Raw genomic sequence first — 20,994 nt, 5'->3', positions numbered from 1 at the left:
TTAAAGCCACTGGTTCTGTGACTAGAACCACAGTCGTCTATATGGGAGTGCAGCAGCATAGCCATTATGCTAACTGCTGGTCCCAGGTATGTGTTTTCAATACATACTTCTTTGCTTAACTTGGGCATTCTTATTGACATAATTTTCTCAATACAATACCTATTAATGGTAATCAGTGAAATAGATTTACTCATATAATAGAGAACATTTCCACAATTGTTTAGCATAGATGTTATGTCATTTTTCTTTAAAATTAAGTGTGTATTTGAAAATTGAGTGGATTTTCAGTTTCTTCTAGAGGAGAAACTAAATGAGGTATTCTTTTAAGTGATTTCTTATGTTAAGCAAAAGTGAAAGTAAAAAGCTACATAACATGTAGTATGTTTATTATTTTCTAATGAAAGAAGGACTAAAGTGACAAGAATCTCATACTTCAGTTAGTCATGATGAAAATTTAATAGGGAAGAAAATAAGGTGTATTCCATTTGTGTCTTCTTTGACTGGCACTCATTCATGACATAGTCTTTCTGGATATCTGTGCAAAGAAAAGAAAAGATCATCCTTAACTGCAGGCTATAGGTTTTCTTTTTCTAGATGAGGAAGAAATTTTGTGAAAAATATAGCAATGTGGGGAACCAGCAGTTAGCGTAATGGCTATGTCGCTGGACTCCCACGTAGTCGACCGCGGTTCGCGTCCCGGACCCGGTGGCTTAAAACTCACGCCGGGCGCGTGTGCGTGCGTGCCCAAGATCCCGAGAGGAGAATGGAGGAGAAGGGATTGCGGCGTGACCATCCCCCCTGGGGGGTGATTTCTCGCTTTCTGTCTCTATGTCTCTCTCTCTCTGTCTGTCTGGCTAGCGCACGCGCCCTACAGTGAAAATCTCTCAAAAAAAAAAAATATAGCAATGTGTCTGAAATAATTTGTTTAACTACTTAGACTATACACTTTCCCTTCTCCCTGAAGGCAAGTATAGATCATTCCCTTGGCCATTTTCTTTATTTTGATGGTTTTTAAGATCAAATCATTTAAATTCTATTCATAAATATACTTGCTCATTAGACAGGACAGAACTTCTGACCTCTGTTACCCAAGGAAAAAGCCTGCTCTAGTGTTAGGAACAATGCCAGGTTTTGCAAGCTCTCTCGTGATCTACCTTGACAGGTGTTCTCTTTTGAAACACTTAACTTCTAGGAGTTGTAAACATGTGGTTTTTTTGTACTTGCCTTGAACAAAAGTAATCCTCTGTAGAAAATCCATAACAAAGTGATTTTGCATAGCTATTTAAAATTAAAGATTGCATTGCAAATCTTGGTTAGCCCCATTGTTTTGGTAGTAAAGCTATATCTCCTTTTAGGCAAAGAGGAGTTGGTGATGTATTGTACATAGTAGTAGCAACCAAATTAGCTACTATAACAGCAGTGGGCTAAGGTTTTCTTTTTTTTTTTTTTTCCTTTATCTATTTAACAAAATCACTTCTACATGAGGTCCAGTGATTTCCTCATTCCATGAGGAAATCAATACTTAAGAGATCTTCCCAGAAGCATACTAGCAAGCAATGGAATTGAGATTTCTAAGCCTATACTTTTAAGCCTGTGGTGTATACCAACTAAAGAAACTTCCTGACCTGTGTTTGACTGTCCTAGATCAGCTAAGCATGTGGCTATGGCATCAGCTAGAAGAAGCAAAACATTTTTTTAGTAGGGAGAACTTTGTTATTCCAAACACAAGTGTCAAATAGTAAGCGTCCCAGCTGCAATAGTGCAGGTAGTAGGGGTGTTGCTGAGCAATACTGGAAGCCATATGGGAAGTCTCCAGGTTCTTATCCTGGGTCTACCTGAACACACTGGATGCTCCTCAATCCTGAAGGACTGTAGGGTTTGAGGGGGATCCTGATATGAAAATACCCATCTGTCTGTCTGTCTTTCTTTCAAAAGAAGGAAGTAAATAAATTTTTAAAAAATTAGCAAGGAAAAAAATTAGAATCTCATTGGATTTCTGGCTCTTAATTTTTCATTTAGCACTCACACTTGTGCAGGTGAATATATTTTAATGTCTCTTGAGGGGATGGGGTGAGGAAAGAAGGATACTGTATCTTCTTAACTCTTAAGACTTACAAAAATCTTAATCCAGTCTTGTTTACAGTGAATTGTTTTAGAAAAGTGAATAAACTTCTGTAGTTTATATAATAATTTTAACTTCTGTTTTCAGAAAGTAAATCTGATTTTTAAAAAAATGTTCATTTATTTATTTTACATTCATTCACTGCATATCATTACAGCAAACAAAACGAATCTTCCCATCCAGAATACACTGACTATTGGCCTAAGTCCAACAAACAGAACTGTTGCTCACTTTTAGTGAATCATATTAAAATTTTTTTAGAATGTAATTTATGAAGTACAGGTATGTATGGTTGTTGTGGCTGGACCTTAAACTTACCACAACTATACATGCCTGTACTTCATAAATGTACTTCATAAACATTATTTATTTATTTATATTTTTGCTATAGGGTGTGTGTACTGGCCAGAGAGACAGAGACAGAAAGCAAGAAATCACCCTCCAGGGAGAATAGCCACACTGCAATCCCTTCTCCTCCAGCCTCCTCTTGGGACTTTGGACATGAATACACATGCACCCAGATCAGCTTTAAGCTACTGAGTCTGAAACTCAAACTGCGGTCGACTATGTGTTAGTCCAGTGATGTAACCATTACACCATCTGCTGGTCCCCATAATTTTTTTTTTAAGAGAGATTTTTGCTACAGCAATATGTGCTTTCTGAAGATACAGAGAGAGAGAGAGAGAAAGAGAGAGAGAGAGACAGGGAGACAAGAAGAAATCACCCCTTTCGGGGGTGGTGGTGGTGGTGTGTGTGTGTGTCACCAAGTCTCAATCCCTTCTCTTCCATTCTCTTCCTAGGATCCTAGACACACCATGCACACATGCCCAGTTTGAAGCAGCCAGGTCCAGGACTCAAACTGTGTTCTACCATGTGGGAGTCCAGCGACATAACCGCTGCTCCATTTGCTGGCTCCCCATTAATGGTTTTAGTGAGTGGTAACTATTCTGTCAGGGTGCACTTTTACAAAACACTTTGAAGAGTGTGAGTGAATACAGTCTCTAGCAGGTATGTTTGTCATTTTTCTTAGGATGTATACTACCATGCTTCTTCAAATTGAAAACTTTTGTTGTTTTTGTATCTACTAAAAATAAATAAAATAAGTGACTAACCTATTGTAGAATCCATAGTCTCAGCCCAGAGTTTTCACTCATGTCATTGGTTGAGGTTTTTATGAACATTCCTGGGTCTCCATGCTAAACCTATTAGAGTCTCTGCATCTGCAGACCTTGCCCTATGTGCTGATGAAGGTCCATGTTTAACCTCTGGGTCCTCTATTGGTAGTTCTCAAATATGTGGTTTGCCTTGGCCTACAACATTAGCATTACTGGGATCTTGTATGAATGCCAGGTTCTTTTTCCCCTATCCCTCTCAACCTACTGAACCAGGAACTCTAAGTTGGAGTAGCAGTCTGTTTTTATAAGACCTCAGGTGATTCTAATGCCTCTGAAAGTGGGAAAACTCACTGCCTTACATTGTTACAACGGATCCTTTACCTTGAAAATTCCACAAATCCTTATCCTGACTACCCAAAATGTCCAGGATATTGCTGCCCATCATTCAACACTTTATTCTTCTTTTGTCCAGCTCTTTTACCTTAAATTTTTCATTTTAATGTTCTTATAGAATTCATCTGTCCTCTATTATAAGTGTTTTCAAATGCTTTGTGGCAATGGCAGGCATTCTTCATAGATGTTGAATAAAAAGCCTCTCTTTCATTGCACTATTTACTATTTTTGTGCTATATTGTGCTTTACTGTCTTCACTATTTGTCAGTTTTCTGATAGCTAGCAACCGTGAAATTATTAACCTCGCTTAAGGGTTAGAAACTAAAAGAAGACAACCTCTGGGTTTAGTTCTTGCATTGACATGGTGCTTGAGACATATGAGTCAAGTTTAGTGTGGGGTAGTTGAAGAGATGGCTTCCATGCTCCTTAGTTATCCTAGTTATGCCACTCTCAGCAAATAGCTCTGGCAGAATGAATTCCAGTGCAATGTGTGCTGGTCAGGCAGGAAGGGAAATTAGAGCTCTCTCTGCTCACTATTCAGAAACCTTTCTTTTGGCTCCCAAATGGTTTCCAGAGCTATCAGAATAATACTGTTTGCAGGTACTTTTGATGGCTGAAAAGAGCAACTTGGAGAGGAAAAGGCATAGCCTGCAGACCAGGGAGAAACGTTTTACAGCTGGGCACTGCATATAAATGCTAAATGAATGTCATTCCAGTTGTATAACTCGCCACTGGGGCTCAACAGTGGAAGAGCCACTCAACAAAAATGAAGAGTACCTCACACAGGCATTTGTACTTGTAAACCAGCTCTTCTTTGTGGGCAGCAAACAGCATTGTGTAGGACATTGTACTACAATTCGGAAGTAAATCTTGCAGTGGTGAAGGGTTGGTGGGCCGCCTGCTGCTCATTAGAGGTCCTGTCTGGCTCTTTTCCTACAGAATGAGTGGTAGATTGCTGACACCTGTTTTCTCATCCAGCCCGAGGATGTGAAGTGTGCAGTACAAATGCCTGAAAGTGCTTCCTTGTGTCTGAGTCAGTGGAGTTTGGTACTGCTTAAGGAAAAGGGGGTGGGAATTCAGTGCTGGGAAGGTGAAAAATCAGTGGTAAGAGACTGCAGTATAAACTGAATTGGGAGTCTCATCCTCATTTAGTGGCTTCTGATTGTACTCTTAGTGCGTCCTTCAACTGGTTACATATTGAGTCAATAAAGTGATGTGTCCTATCCATAAGAACACCTCAAATATTTCTCAAATAACTATGAACACATGAGAAATGAGATAGTAATAGTAAATTTATCAACATTATTTTTTGTTAAATAAATGAGTCCTTTTTTCTTTCTTTTTTAAAATTACTTTTGGGGCATGTGGGCTCAACAGTGGGAGAGAGAATATGCTCCCTCATTAGGACCTAGTCATACCACAATCCCATTTCCTCCATCCCATTAGGATACTGAGCATTCACTGACATGTACCTGGCATGTTTTTCAAGCCACTAGAGCTGGGATTCAAACCCCAGCTATCCATGGAGGTTGTGGCCATCTATGCACAGCACTTAAATGCTGTGCTGTGAGGCTAGCCCAATAAATTTATCTTAATATGTAAAATTCAAATGTGTTGGTGATACGGTCAGTTTCTTGGTGTGTTGGTAGTATGATTAGTTTATTTGCACATGTCTACCCATGTATCTGCTGCACCTATCTTTACTTGTTACAAAGTCTCATGAAAACTGTGGCAGATAGTGGAACAAAGACCCTACTGTGCTCTCTAGTCCCAGACATAGAACACCTGTTGTATGCAATGCACCCTGCTACGTATAAGGGAATAACAAGAAGTATAAGACAGACCCCCACTTTTTCAAGTGCTGCCTGTCTGAGGTCTTCCTGGGGAGAGAAGACACATCAGAGGCAGCACAATGCTGCAGCATGTTTAATAACCAAACAGATGATCCAAGTAGTACATTTTCAATGAGTTTGTAGAAGGAAGAGTATTGAGTTGGGTGGGTCAAAGAGGATGTGGAACGTGTCCTGGGTGTTAAAGAATGAAAAGAATTGATTGACAATAAGAGATTGGCATATATGTATGATGATCTTCCTCTGCCATCAATAGGCTGTGGAATTAAAGAGTATTTAAGAAAAAAGAGTGGCAACATTTTTGCCTGACTTATTTGTGGGACTTGGTTGAATCTCCTTGTGAACACTGGCCTCCAGTTGTGAACAGTAGATGACTGAGGTTAGGTTTGGGTCATGGCCTTGGACCAGAGTGAAATTAAGTGGCTCATAATGTGATTGAACTAATGACCTTGAGCTCATTACCACTGTGTTTTAACCAGCTGAGTCAATCAAACATCGCAGAAAGGGTAATCAAGGTATCTTTAGAAAGAGATCCATACAGTTAGTAAACAGGAGTGAAATCAAAGCCAGGCTCTTCCTTCACATTGCACATGGGCATTTTCTCTTCATCCTTGAGTCTGCATGCTTGTTTCTGCATTTAATAAAAACAAGATGGACAAAACAAAAAGGACACCATGACTATCCTGTGTTAGTATTTTGACATCAAATCTGTAGTCATTTTATTTTTTATTTTGGTGCAGTGTCAGACTTTTTGCAGCAGATGCTTTGAGCAACAATATTGTTTCAATTTTAGATATGTAGTGTCCCATAAAATTATTGATGAGGTCTTTCTCTTCTTTTTTAAAGTCTGAACAACCCAGTCCTGCCAGCTCCAGCTCCAGCTCCAGCTCCAGCTTCACACCATCCCAGACCAGGCAGCAAGGTATTAACATTTCCCAGGAAAACTATGAGACACTTTTCTCATAAAGCATTTTAATGAGTTGATTTATGACTTATCTTCTACTGTTTTATTATTCGAATGATAACCTGGCTTTTATGTAGTTGTATTTATTTCCCTTAGGAATGCACTTGAGTATTGTTCTGATGTATGAGGCTAGACTCTAGAATTCCCCTTTTGCCAGTCCTTGCCATCAGAGGCCCATTTTACAAAAGGATTATAGACATAATCCATTCCAGGGAGTTCCCAAAGGAAATACAATAGCAAAAACTGAACTTGAGAGGCTTTGACATAAAGAAATAGGTTTTTACTTTTCCTTCTAGACAGTGTTCATTTGTTTTTCCATAGATTATAAACCTTTTTTGACAAATGTTAATTTGCCAACTTTTAAATATATTTTTTCCTCTTTTCACAATTAAGTTTTAGTTCAAACTCAGAATAGAGAAATTAAAGCTGGAAATTTAATTAATTATACTTTTTTTGTGTGTGTAGGCAGTTTTTTCATATGTAAAATGAATTAGTATCAAAGAATAAATATTATTTAGCTTTATATTGGACATCACTTCTTTCACTGATCTCTCTAAATTCCTGATGGCCTTGTATGTTTGAAAAGGATTAAATTGTTGTGTGTATTTGGACTAAGGCTAAGCTTTCAGGAAAAAAATAAAAGACAGTGGTCATTTTGCCTATTCAGAGATCTTATTCCACTGCCTTCCAAAGAAATAAGCCCACCACAAAAGCAGAGAAATGTAGGTGTTTTTGCAGTGTGAGATTGAAGGGAACCAATACTTATTTTAGAGCTGAATTAGTGATAACTCAAAATATTGCTGTCATTGATTAGACTTTAGGAATTGCCTAATTCAGAATGAAAGTGCCTCTCTCACTTTCTTGATTGTCTTTACACTTTCTTATACTAAAATAAAACATATTCTATTTTCATCACAGGACAGTAAAATGAAGATAGTAAAAGCAATAATAACTAATGAGAGAGAGTTTTCAGTTATGTCCTGTCTTAGAATAAAATTAATTACAGCTTGAATTTTTTTCCCCCTACCATTGAATACCAGATACTGTCTTAAATTTTCTGGGCACCTAATTTATTACATGATCTTATTTATGTTAATACATGCTGGTGTTTTGCCAGGAATTTCTTAAAAAGTAAAATAAAAATTGGCTGCATAAAATTGTTGCAACAAGACCTTGTGTCCAAGATCAATATGAAGATCAGAGATAGGACATTACACCATGGAATTGAAATACTTTATAATCTGAACTTGACTGAAATGCTTGCTTGACCTGAAATTGACCTTAAAATAAAAGGAACAGCTAAACCTTAATAGATCAAAAACTACCACACAAAGGCAGCATTGCCAAGAACAAGTTACAACCACAGTGATTTATTAATCTCAACTTTTCAATACAGGGATTAACCTAACAAAACATTCAATTTACTAATAGATCTTTCAGTTTCTTTTTAGGTATAATTTCTGTTAAAGAAAAAAATACACAGAAAAAAATTCCTAGGAAATAGATTTTTTTTTTTTATTGAATACTTTGGGGAATCTATTATGAAAACAATCAGATTTTAGTAGAGGTTGCACTCCTGAAACTGTACCAAATTTATCTTGTAAATTGTATAAATACATATGATGATGATGATGATTTTTAACCAATATTCAGTGCTGTTAAGCATTCCCTTGGTCTCAGATGGCTGAATGTCTTTGAAGTAGTATGTTTGATTGCTTGTGGTTCACTGTCATTGCTCAGGTCCTTTAAGGTCTATAATGAAAGATCTACATTCTGATGACAATGAGGAGGAATCAGATGAGGCAGAGGATAACGACAATGACTCTGAAATGGAGAGACCTGTAAATAGAGGAGGCAGCCGAAGTCGCAGGTGAGTGGCTTGGAAGGAAAGATGCTCCCTGCAGTGGAGTTATACCTTTTCACTATACCTACAGCTATAATCACAGCCAAGGTATGAAACACTGGAACCAATGGTAATAAATGGTCACATTAATTTGAAGCTGGGACACTTGACGTACTTACACTTGCCTTAATGGGAAACTATTTTTCTCTTTTCTCAGAGAGAAGAGGGTTTTTCCCTTAAAACTTTTATGGGAAAAAGACATTTAAGGCTATATTAGTCTTGGAAGTATATGACAAGTGGCAGGTTTGCATTAGATGAGTTCATGTAGATCCATTGCTAGAGTCAGTGTTAGAATGTCAAGAAACGTGTTTGTTGTTTGTAGTTAGAAATACGTAATTGGCTCCTGTGAATTATGTGTGTGACCTAATTAAAACTAGGATCACCTGTGTGTGTTTTCCAGCAAATAAATTCCTTTTAAGTATACTGGCAATTAGGTTCCTTAAGTAGCTTTAATGCTGTGAGACATAATTCCACATTATAAGATGGTAATTCATGTCACTTATAATTAATAGTCAACTTGAAAATGCCTTGAGGATTTTGTTTCTTTATGATGAGGAAAACAAATAAGCATACTTCAATGTATTTTGTATAGAAAAACAATATGAATCTACTTAAACTTAAAATCCAATTACATTTGTTCTGCATTGATTTTTTCCATTATCCATTACTGTGTGGAAGGCCCTAAAATTCCTAAAAAGAATATAGTCTTAATCAAGACTGGACAGAACATATCCATATGCCCCTTAATTGCCAATTCCTTAGTGACATTAGGAATTGCTAATGTCCTTCTTTTATAGCAGGTCTCAAGGACTCTTCCTTAAGACCATACTCATCCTCTCTTTTTCCACATTATCTCCCAAATTCACTTGTCTGTATTCCTTTTAAATAGGAGAAAATAAAGAAGCTTATGGCTTTGGCCTTATAACAGTTTCCTACAAAAAATTTTTTATCTGACAAGAAAGAAACTGGTAGAGCAAAAAGATCTAAAAATGAACCGAAACTTGGAATTAAGAAACTTATTTATACCAACTGCAGTCCTGGCACTGGCTGCCTCTCACATTTAGCTGATGAAAAATGCATGACCTATTTAGATAATTTTGCAAATTGTTATTTAGAAGAGCTGGATATTCTGAGATTAGCTCTTGCCCACCCACTTACTGCTCCATCCCCTGAGTGGATGTAGATCAGATGACACACATTCGTGAGTTGTCCAATGTAAGTACACATGACTGGGGACACTTTCCTTTTTTCCTGCTTGATATGTGCTGTTAGCACAGCAGCGCCAGTGTAACATTTGATCTTCAGGGCACTTGTGAAGTCTCAACTGTTTAATCAGTTTAAATACTCAGCCTTCCACTTCAGTCAAGAAGCATTTTAAAGCAGCGCTTCAACTGAACACTTCATTAATGTAATTTAGTTAAGAAAAACAAGTTCCATTAGTTTTTGCCGAGAGGATGTCCTGGTGTATCCTTTTCATTTCCTATCTTGTATCTTGTCTATCTGAATATATTATAGAGCTAGAATGTGAGTGCCTATTTAATGCGAAGGAAAAACTATCCTGATATCTAAAGCATTTTACGTGTCTGAGAAGAGTATTATATTAAGTTGCTAGATAACCAGAGAAAGGGAGCAAGCATGGAAGGATGCTTCTGAAGGAGGGCATACAGGCAGCAGAGTAGGATAAAGAAATAGTTCCTTCTCTGGGGAAAAGAAAATTCAGTTTTATTCTGAAACAAGAAGAGGGGAAATGGTGGTATTCTTATTATTTTCAATTGTTGAAAGTTATCACTGCATTTTTCTAAAACAGTTATCCCAGACATTGTTTCTTTGTGGTGTTGTAGTATATTTCCAATGAATTGTTCTATCAGTGTTCAGAACCAGAAGCAGTCTTAAATTGTGACACCATAGAAACGACTGGTGGTGATTCTAATGTCAGACTTTTTACATGTGACATTCAGATGGTCCCCTGAGCTGTCAGTGGTAGGGGCTATTGTCCACATTCTTAGTGATTGCTTCCCTTCCTGTCGTCTATAATCTAACCATAGTTGTGGGTTTTTTCCCACTTGTAGCCAGAAGGTAGGGAGAAAGGAAAATAAAAGTAGTAATCGAGAAACTGTCTAGTTTTGCTGACTTTGCATAAACTAAAGTGACAGGCTTAATGAGAATAGGGGGTGGAGCCTGAGAAGGGAAATAAATTAGTAATTGATAACCAGTAAAGGGTAGTGGCTGACATTAGCTTTGGATCACATTGCTTGGGTTTGAATCTGAGAGCCACCAATTTTACCCGATGAGTGTCTTGGTCTCTAAGGCTCAAATTACTCATTTGTGAAATAGAAGATCATTATAAGGGGAAAAACAGGTAAGACAACATGGTCCCAGACGGAAAGTGAGCATCTATACAATGTTAGCAGTTGGGAGTCAAAATGAACTTTTCAATGGCTAGCTTATGAATTTCTTGCTTTCCATGGTTAATTCAAGAACCCTCTGTTTGTAGTGATACATGTGACTTCTCTCTGTTTCTTTTCAGAGTTAGCTTAAGTGATGGCAGTGACAGTGAAAGCAGTTCTGCTTCTTCACCCCTACATCATGAACCGCCACCACCCTTATTAAAAACCAACAACAACCAGGTAAATTATGGAATTTGCAGTTTTCAGGACACTGTAGAACTAGACGTAATTATTTTTGCAAAGCACACTCATTTTTTCCCCCTTATTTGAAATAAAGTCTCTCAGGATGCCAAATAAGTGGGAATATGTAACTTTGGGGATAGACATATTGTTAGAGCAGAGCAATTTCTTTGGTATTGAAGAGTAAGTTGCATGGAATGAGTTAATTAAATAGGTGCAGGAAAGGATGATGACAAAAAATAGTGCCTATTTACTTCTGATTTCTATATATTTTACAGCCCCCAGCAGCAAGTAGGTGACTTACTTAGAAAGGATATGACCTTCGGGACCAGTGTAAAGCCTAGTTCTTTGCTTTATTACTGGTAATTTACTTGTAGGAAATTAACTTTTAACTTCTGATTCTTGGGCAAGTTCCATAACCTAGTGGTTAAAGAAGGCATATGCCACATGGCTGGCTGTGGTTTATATCTCAGTCCTAGACGTTTGAAAAACAAGGCAGACCTGTGACATGTGTGCTCCAAATCCTGACAGGTGGGAGAAGTGGAGGACAAGGAATTATGGCATTATCATGCCCCATTTGGTACTTTCTGCCTCACACTCTCTCTCTTTTTCTGTCTTTCTCAGGTGAATGTACATGCCCCCTGGCAATTAAAAAACAAAAACAAAAACAAAACAAAACAAAACAAAAACCTCCAAAACTTCTGATTCTGAGTTTCCTTTTCTATTAAAGACATTAAGAACAACTGTGCAGGTTCTTGGGAGCATGACAGATAATAAATGTGAAGAGCATGAGGCAGTGCGTAGCATCTGCTTGACACTCAGTTTATTATTACAGATAGTCCAACTCAGTTTTCTCATCCAGGAAAAAAAGGGTCATCACTTGGGATTGTAAGGAATAATTAATAAAATACCGAACAAATAATAGTCACAGTAGTTATAAATTGAGCTACAGTAAAGCTTATGGATTTGACAGTTAACTCAGAATATGTCTTTATTGGATAAGATCTAGAGTTTACTGAAGGCTGTGATGAAGACCTTTCGTTAAATTAATGATTAAGGTTGAAATATTTGCATCACTCCCTAAAATAAACTCTTTTCAACTATGAATATTATCAAAACCTCATTGTGTAATGAAGTAATACTCTCGTTACTATAAGTAATACTTATCTTTTTATTTGGGTAGATTTCCTGTGACCTTTACAATAATTGCTAAATTCAAATTATCATATAAAAGTTAACTTGAAAATTAAAGAACCTGTATGTGTGTGTGTGTGAAATTACCCTATTTTGGGCAAGCAGATGGCACAGCAGTATGTCAAGGGACTCCCACATGGCCATCTATAGTTTGAGTCCTGAATCCAGTGGTTTCAGAATACCGCCAGGGATGTGTGCCTGTGTTTCCAAGATCCTAGAAGGAGAATGGAGAGGGGATTGTGGTGTGGCCATCTCCCCTGGAGGGTGATTTCTCACTTTCCCTCTCACTATCTCTGTCTGTCTGTCTGTCTTTCTCTCTCTCTCTCTCTGGCAAACACATGTGTCCTAAGGCAAAAAACCTCTTTAAAATATTACATATTTCAAGGTGTACTATTATTTTTTCCTTTAAAAATTTTTTCTCCTTATTTTTAAAAATTTAATCACTGTACATTTTTACAGCATACAAACTGAATTTTGCCACCTTGAATGCACTGCATATTGGTTCAGTCAAAGATATTATCATACATATTGTTATCAGCAGACAATTTTCCATTTTTGTGTCCATTAATTGTTTTGTTCCCCTCCCCCATTCCCTCCCTCCTCTCTATTGGCCACTGTTCTCCTGCACTGTCTTTAGTTTCCTATCATCATTATTATTATTATTATTAATTTCAAGATAAGCAGTTTTAGCTTTAATGAGTCAAAATCAAAAGAAATGAAAAAAAATTTGCTTAAGACATAAAGCCAGGAAAAAGATTAGGCTTCTGTCCTAAGAGTAGGTAGATACTAAAAACTCAAAAAACCAAATAAGGTGTCCTATTTTATTTTATTTTATTTATTTATTTTTTACAATTAAAGTATGGATTTATTTTGGTACAAAAACTTTTTGAAATTCATACATAGTTTTTCTATTACATGTATTTCCATGAGGTTTTTTTGAAATATTTTTTTCTTAATTAATTTACATTCATTCCCTGAGCATTGTCACAGCATACAAAACGTTATTTCCCATCCAGAATATACTGCATAGTGGCTTAATCATGCATGTTATCATCAATAATTTTCCATACATATATTTTATTTTACCACTATTTCTGACCCTCTGCCATTTTCAACACTCCTTCCACACTATCTACAGTTATTTTTCATTCCTTCCCCCCCTACATTTTATTTGATCACAAAATTTCTTAAATAATCTAACTACTTTCAATAGCAAGTTCAGCTGGTAATTTAAAAAAAAGCAGTTTTAGCTTTACTAAATTAAAGAAATAGTAAGGAACTTTGCTTAAAGTCAGGAGACAGGTTAGGATTCTGTTCTGTACATGAACCTATCAACAGCTCAAGACAGGACAAAAATCCTTAAAACCGGAAAACAAAGCCTAGAAGAAAATCAGCAATGTTTTAGTTGAAAGCCATAAAATGCTATTTCACCAGTTCAGTCTCATGTACTTTATCTTCTCTTGTGGTCCGAACTTCCTGATTATATTCTGGATATAATATTTAACTCCAGACTTATCCCTACGATTAAGTTGGCCATTTTCTTCGTTTTTGAACTCTTTTTTTCCGTGTGTCTGTATTTAATTTTCCTGGTATAGCACTCCCTTGAGAACTTCTTGGAGATCTGGTCTGGTGTTGGTCAATTCTTTTAGGCTTTGTTTATCTGAGAATGTTCTTGTCTTTTCTTCCTATATGAAGGATAATCTTGCCAGGTACAGTATTCTTAGTTGAAATTGCTTTTCCCTTAACACTTTGAATATATTTTCCCATTATTTCCTCACTCACATTGTTTCTAATGAGAGGTCTGGTGTTAGCCTGATGGGATATCCTTTGTAGGTAACTTGCAGTTTTTCTCTTGCCAATCTTTGTATCTTGTCTTTGTCTGTGGTTTTGATCAATCTGGCTATAATGTGTCTTGGAGAAGATCTTGGGTTGATTCTATCTGGGGTCTTTTGTATTTCTTGGGACTGGATCTTTGAGTTTCTCTCTAGGCTTGGAAAGTTTTCTTGCAGGATTTCATGGAAGAGATTATCCGTGCCCTTATAAGTCTCTTCACCTTCTGGGACACCAATTATCCAGATGTTTGGGTGTTTGATGGTACCTAGTATTTCTCGTATTTTATTCTAATTTTGGGGAAAAGTTTTCTCAGTCTTTGTGGTGGATTTTTCTAGGCCAGCGATTTTATCTTCTACACCTGAGATTTTATTTTCTGTATGATCTAGTCTGTTTTTAATACTTTAAAGGTAGACTATGACTTCCTGTATTATAGCCTTCATCTCTAACAGGTCCATTTGATTCCTTTTTAGAGTATGTATTCCCTTCTTTAGATCTTGCAAGAATTTCCTCACCTTCTGGAACTCATCAACTCCTTTCTCCTGCCTCTTCCACAGTTCATTGTCTTTCTTCTCTTCCAACTTTGTTAACTTTGTCATTATGAATATTCTAAATTCTTTATCAGATATTTCCATATTTCCATTCAACTGTCTTTGGAAGAAGAAGTTATTCTTTTCCCTTGTAAGAGAAGTATTTTCTTGCTTTCCCATATTTTTTGTGACCCTGTGGTGATTTCTAGTCATCTGATGGTTGGTGTGTTTCTTCCAAATTCTTGATGTTTAATCTGAGCATTCAGGAGCATGCAGAGGAGGTGATCTGGAATCTCTTTGCTGTACTGTTTTTATCCCTTTGTGCAGCAGATTCAGTGGGTATTGAGGAATATGTTAACCCTAATAGTATTTGGATGTTTAGCTATGGTTCCTTGAGATCTGTCTAAAAACACAGTGAATGGAGACTGAGGAGCAGAGTGATGAGATAAAAGAAAAAGCGAAGGAAACAGAGAGATAGGAAAAAGGAGAGATAAAAAGAAAGGAAAAAAAAAAAAAGAAAAACAACCCCAAAAATTTAGTGTTATTTTTTCTTTTTTAATTTAAAACAACAACTAAAAAAAAATGTACAGCACACCTGAAATCACCAGTTCTCAGAAGCAATAGTGGAGTCTTCTGAAGACCTGCCCCTTGCCTCTCCTGGAGGGGTAGGGGAAAGGGGAATTATTAGCGAGATAAAGGAAGAACTGAAAGCCTAGGGAATTCTTTATCTTAAAAAAATGTTTAAAAGGAATAATTACCAAACAATGAGAAGACAGAGAGAGAGAGGCAGAGAGACAGAGACATAGAGAAGGCTAGAGGGGCTCCCTACCACTCGAGTTTGGGGGCTAGAGGCTGAATTATCAGTAGAAAATCTTCATTTTTTTCTTTTTTCCCTGAAATCACTAGTTCTCCTGTCTTGTAATTTTAAATAGACTGGTCCTTGAATCTGTGGTCTTGTTTTACCTGGAAAATATTATTTTATAACTGATGCATAAGCAATGATCTCTTAAAATTTAGAATTCCTTATTTGTAAAGTTTATCTACAGGTCAGATCCTTCATTGCTAAGTAGGAATGATACCAGTTAGGGGTTTCCTGCATCCAGAAGAAAGCCCAACCTCCTCATCTGTTGCAAATGTGGTGTTCAAGGAGTTAGTCACTTTTCAATCCGTATCCTGACTCCCCACATTCTCTGCTCCTTCAACCATCCTCAACTGTCCTTTACCTTTGGCATGGTTGCCCTCCACCACAAGTGAAACATTTTAGGGGAAAGGAAAAAAAGGAAGACTATAAACTTACTGACCAATCCATTGAGAACAAAAATCGGATGGCTAACTAGATAACTTGGGATCCTTCTGTGAAGTTATGTTTCAGTAAAACTTCTCAGAAAGAACAGAATTTGCACCTTGACTGTATTTTTATACCCAATTTAAACCTATTTAGGGCTGGTTTCTTCTTCCAGTGAATGGTGTATCAGAATTAGGCTATTTGGCGGACTGCAGCAGCTGGCAGTGCTTGGTGTTAAGGGCGTTAGGGTCTGCTTTTGTGCCACTCATTGATCTCCTCCAGCATCTCTCTGGCCTTGCTGAGTGAATGCACTTCCAACAAGCCCCTATCTTGCTCTTCAAACATAATAGTTGCCCTTAACCCAAAAGGGTTTAGATTCTTTGTCAGACTGTTTTACCTGTCTATGAAAATGAAACCAAAATCAAATAGTATCATCTACTTAAAGAGGGTAAAACTTTATTGAACTTGATTAAAGACCATACCACTGGTTCTTCGGCATATTTTTTTCAACAAATGTAGCTTCAAACATATGAATCGTCAGTCTGCCAGTCATACTCAGTTCTATCTCACCTTCTCCCTGTACCTGTAAGTGTAATAAGGAAGTCTGTGTGCTTTCACTTTAAGCTACTCTAGAACAAGAAATATATGTCCCCCAGGAGTGCTTACCACCTTGGAGCCCTGACTTGGAGCTGAGAGAGCAAGAAAAGCTTTTTAATTCTAATTTTATAATCTGTCAACCTGCATTAGGTTAGGTGCAGTGCTATCCATTTAAGTCAATGTTCTGGACTTTTAAAAAAAATGACTAGTATTTCTTAGTCTTCCATTGCTGTTGGACTGAGATGGAAACAATTCTTAAAAATCTAAAAGTAACTTAGCTTTCACTCTGGAATGTGTTTTTAGTCTCTGTGTGTATGGGAGGGAGAGTATCTGAATTTTCATATCAAATGAAATAGATAAAAGGAAATACACTGAGAAGCCCTAAACCCAAATGGGAAGACAGGGAGGTTCCTTCTTCCATACTCCTTGACTGTTCTCTGTAAATTGATAATGATTTCTTAAGTTTCTGTAAAGTACCAGGCAGAACTGAATTATCTGTTGCCTTTTCTCAAGTCTTCCAGGGACTAGGGCAGAGAGAAAGTGCTAATTGAGACAAACATTTTCCAACTACTGATAAAAAGTAAACAGACAACACCGCATGTCATCAAAGCAAGAGATCAACCCGAGTATAGTTAGGAGCCCCTAATGATTGTTAACAGTAGAGAACTGTAGAGAATCTGCTGAAATGAGTTGTCATTCCTCACAGAGAGATGTACAAAAATATAATCTTGAAAGTTTAGCTCTCAAGCCCTGTCCGCAGATTAGAGAAATGCTACTGATTACATTTCTTTTAAGAGAGTCCCATATATACCAGAGGGCCTTCAAAGAGTTCATTCAACGTGTGTGTTATGAAAACGCTATCCATGGATTGCAAACGTTTTACATCAAAATGCACTCATCTTTTAATTCAATTTTTTCCATGAACTTTTATATAAATGGTTCATCTAGGAACTTTGGGTGGCTCTTTTCCCTCAGTACAGCTTAATAGAGAATACTAAACCGTGTGTGTGTGTGTGTGTGTGTGTGTGTGTGTTTTCCTTCTAAACCTCTCTTATGTGAATTTCCAAGAAAAACAAAACACAAGATTTTTTTTTAGCTGAAAGTATGACTGGGAGGGTTAGAAAAGGAGACTTGCAGGAAGGAAGTGATCCACTGGACCTGAGTTAATATTCAGAATATCATAAATCACCTATCAGCCTACAAGTCATGTTGAATGAAACGAAAGAGTCTATCCAGTTAAACTGGTTTGCAGTAAGCCTGTGGAAGACAAGGTGTTGTACTTTTATATTCTGGAGTCGTTTCCCTAAAGATAAGAAATGATCATAAATAAAACAATTGTCTTCAGCACAGCTCAGCTCTCTCAGAATGAGGTTTTGACAAAGCTGTTTATTTTGGAGCTGGGAGAGATCAAAGAAGGAAGATTAACTGAGCCTCTCTGGGCAGCCACTCAGTAACTTGAGGCGGGTCACCGACACCCGGAGCTTTTGTTCCTGCCACTGCAGCTTCAGAAGAAAGAAACTAGGATTTCAATGCATTTGGGCCTTCTGTGCTGTAGCAGTTTCGGAATGTGTGGGGTGGGACTTACGCGCCCAAATGTTCTATTTTCTGCTTTGAAGGGAAGGTGGCAGAACTCTCTAAATGTGGCTAGCAAAGTTCCCTAACAAATAGAGCGTCTCAGTCACTTTGAAACCCAGGGTGCAGTGCACTGGGGGATGGGGCCGTGGGAGGGGCGAGAGATGATGGGAACAAAATCCAGTTTCCTAATGCACAAGGCAAGCAGGCAGCCACTGTATTTTTCCCCCTCTTGCCTGAAATCTCAGCGAATTGTCTGTGCATTGCCTAGCTCAGTATCTGAGTTGGTGAGGAGCGCCACCTACTGACCTGCTTACTCCTAGGTCTCCGCATGCTGGTTTTTCCCTTGAGGTCTCATTCCCAGCAACAATAGAGAGGAAGAAATTCTGAAAGCAGTGGAGTGTTTGGTTTCCTTTACAGTGGAGCATGTTTAAAGCGATCGACTCACTGTACTGTTAAGTAATTTCCTTGTGTTGCTAAAAGTATTGTATTTTAAGTTAGCCTGATCAGTTGGTTATCTTCATGTTAAAAAAGGAAGAAATAAATGTGATTGTCAGGAAAGACTGCTAGAAGCACTCTTCTTACCATGCATTATTCTCAATTACGGAAAAACACACACTTTTAGGAGTATTTGTTTTTTCCAGAATGTCATGATCCTTTTCTCAGTGAGTAATATGTTCGTAGTAGTATAAAATTGTAAAGCCCAATGGGAATCTAGGTGCTATCTTATTCCTTTTTCTTTTTGAATCACAAAAAGATTGAATAATAAGGCTGGGACCTGAACTTAGGCTTGCTTCTGAGCCCAATCAGTAAATTAAAAGTAGACTTATTCTTAAAAATCTTTTTTTTTTTCCTTTATTGGTTGGGGGAGAGACAGACCTATTTTTGATATGGTCTCAAAATGTTGCATTTTTCCCACCCCAAGCTCTTAATTAGGTCAGATTAAAGGCTCATACAACCAGACAAGGATATTCAGGTCAGCACAGGAACTGAACCTGGGCCTCCCATATGGCTTTCGGTTTCTCAAGCAAAGAGGAATAACAGGAATATGAGAATTCTTAGAATAAATAAACCCTTTATTTGGCATTCTGTTCCTTAATACTAGTCTCTCATTATAACAACTCACTTGCTAATGGCTTACAATGAAAAAGATAAGTTACTTTGCTTTTTATGTCTATATATATTTATAAAAATTCAAAATGAATACATTTTTGTGGTTCTCAGTCTTTTCAAGCAAGGGACATTTAAAAATATTTCCCTCATAATTTTCAGTATTAAATATCCTAGTAAATGCATTTATGAAATAATTTGTTCCTCCTTTTTATTAATTAGAAACATAGCTCCCTACCAAACCTTCTGAACAGCATGCAGAATTATAATTCCTAACTTAAACTGTGATTAGTCCAGACAGAAGGAAAAACACTCGGTGCCCCACCATGTTAAATGCATCATTTCTTTTTTTTTTGGAGAGGTTTTTGCTATAGGGCACGTGCGCTCACCAGACAGACAGAGAGAGACATAGAGACAGAAAGCGAGAAATCACCCCCCCCCCTCCCCGAGGGGATGGCCACGCTGCAATCCCTTCTCCTCCATTCTCCTCTTGGGATCTTGGGCACGTACTCACACGTGGCTGGGGTGAGGTTAAGCCACTGGGTCTGGGACTTGAACCGCGGTCGACTACGTGGGAGGCTAGCGACATAGCCATTATGCTAACTGCTGGTCCCAGTGCATCATTTCTTGAAACGCAGGTGATAGACCTGTTCTATTTCTTGAGTTGGAGTTAGGATCAACCTAACTCCTGTATAACTGCTGTCGCCGCCCATTTTCATTTCCCAGACTGTGTCAATTTAGTGGATAGGAGTAACTTTTAAAATCTGGAAGTCAGGTACTGAAAAGGGCACTTGAGTGTTTGTTTTTATCATCCCTGGCATACTGAGCGCTGGTCATCTTGCCGAAGCAGCAGAATGAGTAGGAAAACATTCTTGCCAGAGGGGACTATAATCGCAGTGTGACTCAGCTGCTGTACATATGTGTGAGAGTGTTGTCACGAAGAGAAGCAGCCTTGGAAGCTTAGATTCATTTCCTTATCATCAACTTTTTTTTTTTTTTAAGTCCTATGGCTTTGACTCAGCATTTCAGATACAAGTCATTTATTTTCCAAGAGAAAGATAGATGAGAAGAAAGAAAATATTAGGAGAAACGATATTTGGAAAGTCTTGGTATTGTACAGCATTTCCTTCAGTGAATGTCTTTGTTTATGTAGTTGGTTAGCTAAGAGATGCTTGAAATAAAATGTAACACCGTGTTCTCTTTGATCCCTAGATTCTTGAAGTGAAAAGTCCAATAAAGCAAAGCAAATCAGATAAGCAAATAAAGAACGGTGAATGTGACAAGGTAGGTTTCCAGCCCATTACCAGGACTGTGGCAGTGCCGATGAGTCTATTTCTTTGTGTTTCCCTTGGTCTTCCGTGCTGGTTCTCATTTCATTTTCTTTATCAGAAGTGCCCAAGATGAGTACTTCATCCCAGTGCTCTCAAGTTCATTTTCTATATCATGCTGGTACCTTCATTATTAAGCTTGGCCTTATGCCACCGTACGCCATGATGTCTGCATTGCCAAAGGATTTCAAGCACATGGAATTGGGAGGTCAGAGAATTGTGGCAGAGGTAGCAGGTCAAGGTATCTCAGGAGCAAGTGAGCAAGATACCGTATCCCGGTGCAGTGTGCTTTCCCAAAGTGTACACCATGCCTCTGAAATCTGACGTGAAGATCAGGTGGGGGTTAGTTGCCTGGTATGGGCAGAGCCTACTGTACTTTGCAGGGCTGGGACAGACCTCTTGCTAATCCTTCGCAAAGCCTACATTTGCCTTTATTGCAAATGATGTACTTAGGCTAACAAAGACTCAAGAACCTGAATATATGAAAACAGAGGTTACCCCCTGCTTTTTTAGGGGAACTCTTCATAAGCTAAAGGCTAATTTTGATAAGGATCTCTGTCAGGGACCCCCCCCC

At 37.8% G+C, this 20,994-nt stretch overlaps 1 protein-coding gene across 1 annotated transcript in view; it reads left to right on the top strand.

Moving 5' to 3' along the window:
- Window positions 1-20,994, top strand: part of MLLT3 (MLLT3 super elongation complex subunit) — a 328,009-nt gene that overhangs the window by 298,437 nt on the left and 8,578 nt on the right. Inside the window, exons 8-11 of the mRNA XM_006140331.2 lie at window positions 6,327-6,402; window positions 8,185-8,314; window positions 10,875-10,974; window positions 20,305-20,376. Coding sequence (XP_006140393.1) covers window positions 6,327-6,402; window positions 8,185-8,314; window positions 10,875-10,974; window positions 20,305-20,376 — 378 coding nt within the window. The remainder of the gene's footprint in view (window positions 1-6,326; window positions 6,403-8,184; window positions 8,315-10,874; window positions 10,975-20,304; window positions 20,377-20,994) is intronic.

The sequence above is a fragment of the Tupaia chinensis genome, unplaced genomic scaffold (genome assembly GCF_000334495.1).
Source record: "Tupaia chinensis unplaced genomic scaffold, TupChi_1.0 Scaffold000029_1, whole genome shotgun sequence".
Lineage (NCBI taxonomy): Eukaryota > Metazoa > Chordata > Mammalia > Scandentia > Tupaiidae > Tupaia > Tupaia belangeri.
This window is presented reverse-complemented; position numbering and strand designations above follow the sequence as displayed.